Source organism: Oreochromis niloticus, unplaced genomic scaffold (assembly GCF_001858045.2).
Source record: "Oreochromis niloticus isolate F11D_XX unplaced genomic scaffold, O_niloticus_UMD_NMBU tig00003043_pilon, whole genome shotgun sequence".
Taxonomy (NCBI): Eukaryota; Metazoa; Chordata; class Actinopteri; order Cichliformes; family Cichlidae; genus Oreochromis; species Oreochromis niloticus.
In genome coordinates, this window is record NW_020327771.1 from 20,748 (window position 1) to 32,700 (window position 11,953).

General features: G+C 38.9%; 1 protein-coding gene across 1 annotated transcript; it reads right to left on the minus strand.

Moving 5' to 3' along the window:
• Positions 1-428: 428 nt before the first annotated feature.
• LOC109197932 (ryanodine receptor 2-like) lies at positions 429-7,092 on the minus strand. The gene is made up of 5 exons (XM_025904652.1): positions 6,764-7,092; positions 4,398-4,462; positions 4,120-4,220; positions 3,201-3,252; positions 429-1,341 (listed from the first exon to the last, which is right to left on the minus strand). The coding sequence occupies exons 1-5, from the start codon at positions 6,912-6,914 to the stop codon at positions 1,246-1,248; spliced, it is 465 nt and encodes a 154-aa protein (XP_025760437.1). The 5' UTR covers positions 6,915-7,092; the 3' UTR covers positions 429-1,245.
• Between the last annotated feature and the right edge of the window lie 4,861 nt (positions 7,093-11,953).

Genomic DNA, 11,953 nt, shown 5'->3' on the forward strand with positions numbered 1-11,953 from the left:
AGTGCACTGTATCACATTTGATGGATGGTGTGTTTTGGATCATGAGCCGTTCCTTTTGTTCTCCATACTTTTCTCTTCCCATCATTCTGGTACAAGTCAGCCTAGGTTTCATCTGTTTAAAGAACTTAATACAGAACCGGGATGGACGATGTTTTCTGTCAAAATGTATTCTTGCCTTCCTCTTCTTGAGTGTAACCAGTGGTGTGCACTTTATTTGATTTTACTGACAATGATAAATTGACAATGATAAAGGGTGTTTACTACGTGGCTAGCTTTTGAAAATATGTTTATCCTCAAGGTTTTCTAAAGCCAAAGAAATGTGATATTCTTCAATGACCAAGTCTCTCACTTGATCTCAACCCGAAGGAGCATTTTCATTTACCGAACAAAAAAGTGAAGGCTGAAGAACACAAACAAGCAGTAGCTGAAGGCAAATCAAGTATTTAGTGATCTACATTGTTTGACTTGAGATCCACTGTGATGGTGGTATAAGTAAGTAAAGTGAGAAGAACATGTGTCATTGTTCAAACTCTTGGACCAAACTGTAATTCAACTCAACACAGCAGCTCTGTTTGTGAAAATGTTCCTCTTTGCACAGGGGCTTCATTCAGCTTTCTGATTGTTCTGAAGTCTCCACTTTGGTGCTGTGTTCGATTTTCGTTGTCCATCGTATTCAGGTCAGCACGTCTTTAAGCTTATTGAAGTGTAGATTTGCTGCAGAGTTCTTCTTGCCAGAATAAGTCGTCAACTTGTTTGATTATTGTATCCACCACCTGTACCTATATGAATCGTGCATTATAAACATGAAAGGGCGTAGACATGGTCATATTAAAAGTAAAACATTCTTTAGGTTTCTTCTTTTACCCTCAATCCATTAATCCTTTGTATTTTTTGCAAGTTACTTTGAATATAGAATAAGAGGAAGCAAGGAAGTCATCAGAGTGAAAAAATTCTAGACCTGCTACCTGTCATGTATTGTACATCATATTTTCTGAAGTTTTCTATGTACAAGGTCTCAAAAGCAGAGTGTGCTAAAGGTCGGGGGTGGAGCTGACTGTCTGGATGACAATGGCAGGGTGCATCTCGTTGAAGAGCCTGGCCACTTGAGGAGAGATGACGCATAGAGAGGAACCCATCATTTGGTACAGCCTCCTCAGAAAAGTAATAAACGTTTGAGGGACAAGCAGAGGCCAGATGGCTGCAGTCGGCCTTTCAGAGTTAAGAGTCTGTCACTCCAAGGTTGACTCAGTTGAGCTGATCCTCATACTGTTTCCGGAAACAGTCACCAGCGGGGAAAAACTCCCAACAACGTTCCTGGTACATTTTCCATACGTAAGACTCCTTAAAGACAGAGAGCAAGAGGTAAGGAGGGTTTGCTTCATGTGTGTTACATTTAAAGTGTAATTATCACATCAGCTTTGTTCATTATGGAAATTAGTACTAGCATTGTAACCTCTAGGTACCTACTGAAATGAACAAAGCTAGCCTAGAACCCAGAGTGCCATTAAAGCCGACCCCAGCCCAGCAGTCAGACCTGATCTTCAACAGCTAACAAAGGCAGTGATGTGCAGTCAGGGTGCAGCGTCCGTTTCTATGTGTTCATGTTTCTAAAGCAGAATCCCTGTGGTGATCACTTTAAAGTATCTTTGTGCTGGTTTTCATTTTTGCATTGTGCTGTCGGCTTTGTGCTCATGCCTAAATACTACAAGAAAGCTCATATGTGTGTGCTCAATGGGATAGTGATTTGTGTTGGTGTGTGGGACTGTAGCCTCAGGTTTATATTGTTAAATGGTAATTATAAGACAATGTGTTTCAGGTCATTATACGGAGAAACAGAAAAGTAACATAACAAGTAGTGCAACAAATGAATTTCTCTGGTGAGTAATTAAATAACATACTATATTACTTTTAAGAAAAGTGTTCTGGGTAATATTTGTAATCTGTTACTTATTTTGAAAAATGATCCCAGATATGATCACAACAGGGAAATGCTTTAAACATGCACAAACATTTGACCACAAAACATGCAATTAATATGCACAGATGTAATGTCTTTGATATGCTGCTTAGAGATGGTGACTCTCCAAGCAGAGCCAATCAGAACCCAATGAGAATCAATAAGAGAATTGATAAGTGACATCAACAGTGGTATTGAATTTGCTAAATTTGTATAAATTCTCATCCCTTACTACAAGCCGTTTTTGTCTGAATCACACATTATTTGATCATTTGATATGCTGGGGTTTAAAAGCTCCTGAGCTCATACCACAGAAGTGAATGCTAGAAGCTAACTAAGAATATTTTTTAAGCTTCCAGTTATACTTTAAAAACTGCACTTGAAGTAGCGGAAAAACTTAAAACAATTTAAAAGAAAACCAGAGTGACCAAAAGAAGGAATCCAGCAAAAGGGAGAGTAGACGATCACTACAGATGCACCCACTGACCAGCCATGGACTGGAATTGGTTGATCTCCAATGTTCTCCACCCTGATCAGTGACCAGCCAATCAGCCCCTGCATAAAGCCCTGCATTTTATGCATTCACAACAGGCATTAAAGGTAAATCAGACTGAGCGGCATAAACTAACATGTCAATAGTGTGAAAGCGCTTGAGTTGTGCTTATATGATTGGGCCTGGGTCTCCTTCAGTGTATGAAAAAGGCAAGCCTTCAACATTCACCACACCTTACACGTTGTTGTTTAGCTTGGAGACTTTGGATTCCTTGACTGAAAACTGCTGAAACTGCCCTGTTGTAGCACTCATTCCCAGTGACGATTCTGTGAATGTCCACAGTGTAATCTCAGGGTTCACAGAGCAAGTGGTCAAAACAGGACTTCTGGAACGTGATCCAGAAATAGCACCCATGATGGAATATCATCAGTATATATCCAACAAAATGATCTTGAATGGGAGACTGGCCAGTTTTTAGTTTTAAACAAACCTCATTACAACAAAGACATTTATGAAAAACTTCTATAAAGTATTCTGCTTTAATCACATAAGATACAAACTGATTACAAGTTTGTTTTGAGGCCCTTGTTTAGGAATTAGTTAAACATTACAGGAAATGTTATCCTTTGTATTTGATCGAACATACAAATATGACCAGAGGTGATTTTCAATGTTCCATACTGAGGCTTTAACAATGTAAGCAGCCATTAAAAAACTGTTACTGGCAGAGAGAGTGGAAAGGTGTTTTACCTGGCCTGTGTGCTCTGTTTCATCTTTGTTGATGAGATACATCAGAAAGAATCTGAAGCGCACACACACACACACACACACACACACACACACACACACACACACACACACACACAGTTAGAAAACACAAACAGTATTATCATTGCATATATCAGTCACACAGCATCAGTGCCAGATGTTACAGTAGCACTTGCTGGCTGGAGGCAGTTGTGTATTCTTGCCTGTGTGGGTTCTCTGAGGCTTCCTGCCACATTCAAAGGACATGTTTGTTAGATTAATTGGTGATTCTGGCCATAGGCGTGAATGTGCATGTGAATTGTTGTCTTCTGAGAGACTAACAACCTGTCCAGGGTTTGCCCCACCTCTCTCCTAATGACAGCTTGGACTGTACAACAATTTTAAGAAACTTCTACATAAAGCAGTATACCTAAAAATGAGGGCTGGCTCGAGACACAGTACTGTATTTAGGGTTAAAGTCAACAGACATTTGAAATTTTGGTTGTATTTTCTATTACAGCTCAAGAACGTAATGTGGCCATTTCCAAGTTATTACTACTCAGTTACCAAAGTATCCAAGTAGTATCATGGTAGCAACTGTGGTTACAGTTGAGTAATGCCACACTGAAATTTATGTAACTGGATAAGAAGTGTCCAAACACTGGGGATAATAATGTGGAAATGCACCTCGGTGTAACACAAATGCTGTGGTACAAAACAAGCCAAGACAAATATCATAGATATCATCACATCTACCTGAGATTGGGGACCAAGCCCCAAGTACCCCAAGATTGGGCACCTATCTTTCATTAACTGACCTGAAAGACTGTGTACTATGTAGGTGTGATGATCTATGATGATGTAGGTGTTAAAAGGTACAATAAGACACAGAGAAATGCAGACACTCTCCAGATGTACTTACAGGTAGTTGGCTAAGTTGTGCTCCTGTAGAGTGTGCGTTTCAAAGCCGTGTGGCACGGTGTCAAAGTAGTCATTACCTATTCCACAGATAAAACATTTGGTCTGCAAGAGAAACACGGGATAGTTAAGTGGTTGTCATTTATTGTAACCTATTGGCAATCTTCATCTATGCCCCTGTTGGAGATACAGCTATGCAAAACAACTACAAAACGTATATTTTTACATGTTCATATGCCTCAGTTGTAAAAAACTGCATTGAAGTGTTGTGTGTGTTTTCACCTCCATGTCTTCTTTCACTTGTTCCTGCTGATCCCTCAGATCTCCAAAGGCATCAATGATTAACCCTAGAATTTCACAGAGGGTGGAGCTTAAACATGCCGGTCCACATTATTACACTGAATACAACAATAGATATGAAAACCGCAGGCTATCTGCTTTATCTACTATAATACTTCTAAAGGAGTATTTTTTGCTATTCAGTTACATTCTCTATATTACATCCAAAGAGCGTATGTCCCTATAGAGAAGGCTATAAATACTAAAAACAAAGCCTAGACAGATGCAAAATTCTGAATGGTCCAGGTCCCATCATATTTAAAAGCCTCATAATATCATATTAATCCAACTGAGCACTTCAGTGTCAGAATGTAAGCTAACATTTGGTTTGTTTCCAAAAGTAGAATGGGAGGAAGAGCCCTCAGCTCTAACCAACTCTTCTCCAATGAAACCAGCTTCCAGTCTGGGTTCTTGAGACAGACACCCTACTTTTAAGATTAGGCCCCAAACTTTTGTTTTTGACAAGCTTAGTTATCATCATTGTCAATATGTATGGCAGAGGGAAACAATTATTTGGTTCCTACTCAATTTCTACTACCACTGAAGTTTCTCACTTGAAAAGAAACGAACAGTCTCTAATTTTTATGGTAGTTACATTTTAATGGAGAGAGAAAGAATATCAACCTAAAATCTAAAATTTCATTGAAGTTATGAATTGATTTGCATATCACTGAGTGAAACAGATAGTTAATCCCCAACCAAAATATGACTTTGCGCTTGGTGAAGAAACCCTTGTTGGCACACACAGTGATAAGGCATTTCTTTTAGGTGATCAACGGGTTTGCACATCTTACGAGAGATTTTGGCCCACCCCTCTTTACAGAAATTCTTCAGATTACTTGGCTCCTTCTTGGCAGTTCAAAGCTTTAGCTCCCTCCACAGATTTTCTATTGGACTGAGCTCTGCAGACTGGCTAGGCCACTCCATGGTAGGCAGCACAACTAATGTGCTGCTTCTTCTTCCGCCACTGCTTCGTTGCCTTGGTGGTATATTTTAGTTCACTTTCATGCAAGAAGACCCATCTAAACCCATCTTAGGTGTTCTGATTGAGAGTTTACAGTACAGTACACCTTCTTTTGGGGAACCAGCTTCCAGTTGGGATTCAGGAGACAGACACTATCTCTACTTTTAAGGTTAGGCTTCAAACTTTCCTTTTTGATAAAGCATATAGTTAGTGCTGGATCAGGTGACCATGAATCCTCCCCTAGTTACCGTGTTGCACTGTTTCGTCTTTAGTCACCTTTTTCTCTCACTTTGTGTTTATACACCGCTCTGCATTTAATTATTAGTTATTTTAATCTCTGGCTCTCTGTCTTTGTCCTGTCTTCCTTCCCTCAGCCCAACCGGTCGTGGCAGATGGCCGCCCTCCCTGAGCCTGGTTCTGCTGGAGGTGTCCTTCTGTTAAAAGGGAGTTTTTCCTTCCCAGAGCGGTTCCTCATAGGAGGGTCATATGATTGTTGGGGTTTGTGCTTGTTTTTTTGTATTATTGTAGATAAAAGGCACACTGTGGAAGATAGACAGAGTTTAATAATAAGTAATGATTAAGTTTTTTTATGGGAAGAGGAGGATTTTAAAATCAGTTCTGAATTTAACAGGAAGCCAATGAAGAGACGTTAATATGGGAGAAATATACTATATCTAGTCCCTGTCAGTACTCTTGCTGCAGCGTTGTGGGTTAACTGAAGGCTTTTCAGGGAGTTTTTAGGACATCCTGATAATAATGAATTGCAGTAGTCCAGCCTGGGAGTAATAAATGCACAAAATAGTTTTTCAGCATCAATCTGTGACAGAATATTTTATAATTTTAGAGATGTTGTGCAAAGAAAGCAGTCCTATATTTTTCTTTAATATGCATATATCCTTACCCCAGAGTTAGTATCTGGTTAGGCACTATGCTTCGTGGAATTTTAAGGCCAAGTATAATAAGCTCAGTTTTATCTGAATTTACAAGCAGGAAATTCTTTACGGTGGTGTTCAAGTGTACTCCACTTGGAGAGGTGTCGTGATTATTTAGTCTAGTCAATTTGAAATAAACAGAACAATCAAAATATTGAAAACCAAACAGAACCAGAAATGATTGCTCTCAAAATAATTATACATTTGAATCAGCACTCTGTATTATAGAATAAAAACAAACACTTCCTGTGGTGTTTACTCTACTTTACAATATTAGAATGTATTCATTTTGGCTAATTGTTACCTAATTAACAATTAGCCAAAACACAAGCAGGAGTCCAAACAGAAGGACTCCTGCTTGTGTTTGGAGTCCATTTAACTGTTTGTGTGCATGTATGTGTAGGATGCCTCACCCTGGATGATAGCCAGGAGGATTACAATGACAAAGAAGAAGAAAGTAATGTCGAAGATGATCCGGTAGATCTCATACTCATCACCAGCTGGATCCTCAATCAGGTCACCAATTCCTCCACTTGCTCGCACTCCCACATACATGTGGAACATGTAACACTGGGAACAGAGAGAGATACACAGGAAGGGGGGTATAGGGGTAACAGAGGTCAAATCTTTTGCATTGGGTTTTTAATGGGCAGAATCATGACTGTCACAGCAGTTTGAACACACCAATTTTTCTGCAGCGTTTCTGAAACATCAGAAGACATGACATCTGTAAGTCTCTTTGCAGTAAAAACAGGCATGATTCTGGTCACTGTAGAGGTCCAGTAACATTTTGAAAAATCATTGTTGCCCTCAACTCTGCAGATTACTAAGAAGCCATATGTGAATATGATCTAGAAACGCTGCTGTCTACCTTCTCCGGACCAAAGCTCATTTAAACCAGGGACCGAGGGAAAGTATAAAACATCTTCTGTGGTTGGACAAATAAATATTTTAAATTCTTTTGGATGACGCATCCTCCAGACTACAGAGGAAATGGACCATTCAACTTCCGATTAGCACTCAGTTACAATAGTGCCTGTGGATTTGGAAAGGCCAAATCAATGCTGAAATGTATGTTCAGTTTTTACAAGAGCATATGCTTCCATCCAGATTTCTGTCAGGGAAGGCGTTGCAAAACAATGCAAAACCACAAAAAAAATTGTGTTGTTCTACCTTAGCAAGGTAGAGCTATTAATGCATCACTAACAGCACAGTGCAATGCTTGTTTTTGTACTTAAAAGCGCTGCAGCACATTCGTAGACAGAACCTGCCCAGTGCTATCATAAATAAACAGCTGTAGCAGCACAGATGACAGCTTTTACAGTTTTAGTAATGTTTATATACAGTTGTTCCATCTCGGATGGTTAAGTTGGGCTGATTAAGGCTGTTGGCTGATGCGATGTTCAGAGTTGGAAATCTGCCCTGAGGGGACGGGAAAAAATTCAGGAAATTCCAACTTCCGATTTCACATAGAAAGCACCATCTGACCATTTTTTGCTACTATAAGCCTTATTGTAAGGAAGGAGACAAATCTTGCTAGGGCACTGCCGTTCATTAGTGCATCTCTCCATCCCACTAAGCACCTGTCACCTTCTTGAACTACAGACAGGCAGAGCTGCCACCCTCAGCCCCTAATAGGAGACAAAAGAGCTCTATGGAATGCAATGGGTGGCTGACTATAGGGGATTAGTGTGTGTTTGTGTGTCCTGAAATTTCCGGGTGACAGAAGGCTTCCTTTTATCCTCAGAAAATACCATAGAGCCCTTATATAGTATTTCTTTCAGATGGCTTAGCAGCAGAAAACATTCTCATCTAAGCTGAGTCTTTACTTGGCATGTCTCTCATCACTGACAAGATGGTCATATGTTTGGCTTTGCGATACACTTATCTTTCACCCCTGACCCACACTGACATGCATTAATGACACAGGTGTTTATGTATAAGTAATGGCTTACACTACCAACATTTAAATTCATCATAATTGTTCCATTTCTGTTTCATGGCTACATCTTTGGTTAAACTTTACTATGTCACAAAGTTGTCTCTTTTAATCTGGCTAATCAATGTCAGCTTGTGCTGCATAGGTAAGGTAGGTAGGCACCGCTATCATGAAACTGGTATCCCAGTTTTCTACTAATATTATCTAATATTCTGGATATTTATAAGTGAGATATTTGTATTTATTAAAGCTATTTCTTATAAATGTAAACTTTGTAACATATTGTATTATTTATTTTACTTTAGTTTGTTACTGTTTTTGTCTTGGAGAAACTGTAAGTGCATAATTTTCTTAGGGATTAATAAAGTGTCCTGATTTTGATACTCCAAATGCCCTTATCCAGGTCACCAATTTTGGCACTGAGCTTAAATCACAGTAAAGGCTCAGGTTAGTAACATATAATTATTTATATTACTTTCACTGTTGCTATTCCTAAACACTTAATAATGCCTGAAAAAGAAGCGGACAAAATAAGTAATCTTCTTACTGCCTGAGGGTAACACTGCCGAGATTAAAACTACTGACTCAAAGCTCTCTGTCCATAAATGGAAGTGTTTGCTCTTTACAGACAGCAAAGAACAAAGTTTTCAGACAAACGTGATGGGAGCAACTTCCCACAGCCAAGAAAGTGAAGCAGTGCATACCAGACATCCCAGTATTAGCTTTGGGTAAAAAAAAAGTATGTCGAGGCTCTCTTGGTGTAATTTTGGTAGGCTGGCCACTCCTGAGAAGCTGCACAGGTGTTCCATTTGTTTTCATTTTTGAATAATGGCTCTCACCCATCATTCATATTTATCATCATATTTATCCCAATATTTTTATATGACATAATTGCCAGACACAATAACCAGAATTTTATCTTATAATGTTATGGGCCGATACAACAAGTCATATGATGCCGTTACTGCTATTGATGTTAAATGCCATAAGCAACTTTAAAACTTTTTAAACAGGAACTAGAAAAAAAAAGTTGAGGTAAACTAAAAATGTTCCTATGAAATTACTCTGATATAAACAACAAAGACAAAAGAGCTTAAGAACTTCTGCAGGGAATCCACATGATGGAGCCAGACATCGCTCTCCTGACTGATTCTGATTACTTACATTGTCTGTGAACACAACCCCCAGCTTCCAGATCTGGTACTTGACGTCAACAGAGTTCAACCTGTGAACATAGTGAGAAGACACAAAGTCTTTTAACAGGTACATTAAATAGTAACACTTTTCATGTTTTGATTAAAACGTGAACAGAAATGGTTTAAATGAAAGAGACTCTCTGTTATCAGAACTGACGATATCTTAGCTCCTTTACCTGGTATAACCAGTATGAAAATATATGTGAATGTGACAGGATCATGTCTTATTCAGTGTTCAGATAAAAAATACTGTACTGATTGTACCTGCTATTCTTTGTTGCAGAAAATTTCTTATTAATCCAAATCCCCCATAGAGGATGACCCCATGGAACCATTACTTTATTAAAGTCACTGTCAGCCGTTCAAAGATGCAGGAAATCTCCTTTGTGTTCGTCTCTGAAGTTTGAGCTCTACGTGAGCTTTGAGTGCTGAAGTAGAGTAGAAATGGGCTATGTAACCAACAGTTTACAATTTAAAATCCTCCACTAAATACCATTAAAATGCACACCTACAACCTGGTACAAGAAATAATTTTCCCTGTACAGTACAGTTTCAAACTTCATAACAACTGTATGGTGGGTCATTTGGACAGTGATGGTAGGTAAGGGCATGGCCACTTTGACTGACAGGTGACTGGCCTGTAAGTCAGCTGTAACTGATCGTTATTTGATTACCTAACTGGCAAACTGCATTTTTTAATGGAATTACAAAAATAGCACTAAAATTATCTGATCTAATAATTAAAAAGAAATTACAAAATTTCTATGCTAGACTAATGAGCACAGCTTGACTGTTCTACCAAAACTTAAACTCTACTAAGGTTTGTGGTGGACAATTTACTGTAAATTGCACTACATTTAACACTGAAACACACTTTTTTCTATGACTGCTATGTGTGTGATAGTTGCTGCTTGGAGGGTGTGCTTATTTGGAATAAGAAGGGGAGTGTGTAACTGGCACGGAAAGCCAAATTAATTTTACTTTTCTGCTGACAGACTAAATTGATTTCCAATGTTTAATTAGATCTATTTAAAATTTCAGAGCTCTAATATGCCACTGTGCCTTAGAAATAAACAGCAGCACCTGTCAATAGCCTCAGACAGGGGTTTTGCAACATTTTCAACATCTGTAACTCCCATAACTCCTGAACCATTTCAAATGAAAGACTTTCAATGGTTCCTGAAAACAGTGACTCTGTGCTTGTCAGTGATTTTAGGTCATTACAGTAATCCCAGCACAGTGTTGCAGCAACCCCAAAAGACGGTTGGAGGTTGGCTGACAGAAGAGAGAGTTAGTGAGTGTGATGGAGCCTACACAAAACACACACACACCATGTTTTATAGTTTTGTTTTGCTGTGTTGTTTTCTGTGTTATTTGCCAAAATTTGGATGTAGCACCTGCCTGGGCTTATAGTAATGACCCTTATATCACTGAAAAAGCACAGAGTTGATGCTTTCAGGAGCCGTTTGAATTTTTCAGTTGTGCCAGTGGTTCAGGAGTTGCAGCAATTTGACCTAAAATAGGTTACTTTAATTTAAATGTTTATTTCAACACTCGGTGTGCTAAGCCCAAGATTAACTATTTTCTGCAGCATTAATCTCTTGGTTTGTAAAAATGTTGCATTTTACTGTTATATTTATATGTTCTTTATAGCTTTTAATGACCAATTTATCACCATCCTCTAATAACTACCCTTTTGAAGGAGCTGATACTCATAGGGATCATTTTGTGCCAAATAAGAGTTACTTGGCCCAGAAAACACACATATTTACGTGAGCAAAGAAAGTTCATAATACAGATTAGAGACCAGCAGTTATAAAATCACTACGTACTAACTAATCAGTTATCCAGAAAATAGTGCCACCATTCGTGGAACTTCCCTCTGAGGGATCTTTGACATGGCTTTCCCTGATGAGCATCAAAAAAGAAACAAAGATTCTAAAACAAACCCATTTTTGATATTTTTTTTCCCTGTTGGCTGTGATTTTTAAAATTATTTTGTTATTTAAACATTAACATATGATCCTTAAATGGACACCTATATGTACTTTTTGACCTTATATCAAATATGCACACAGTCTAAGCCTATCACTGGAGCCGCATCACTGGAGCCACAGCGCCAATCCATCTGTCCATCTCCTGCTCCCCTCTCCCCTCACTCGTGAACAAGACCCCAAGATACTTAAACTCCTTAACATGGGCAGAAACTCGTCCCAGAACCAGAGTGGGCACTCCTGCATTTTCTGACTGAGCACATGGCCTAAGACTTGGAGGTGCTGATTCTAATTCCTGACGCGTCACACTTGGTTGTGAACCGCTCCATTGTGAGCTGCAAACGAAAAGATTGTGCCACAGAAAGACTAGAAAAAATCATTTAGACTATATGACAAAAACACAAACACAAATGTTAGTTAAAAAAAAGGTCTGCAAGGTGTTGCCTCAGCAGATGGATCTGCATATTTGATTTG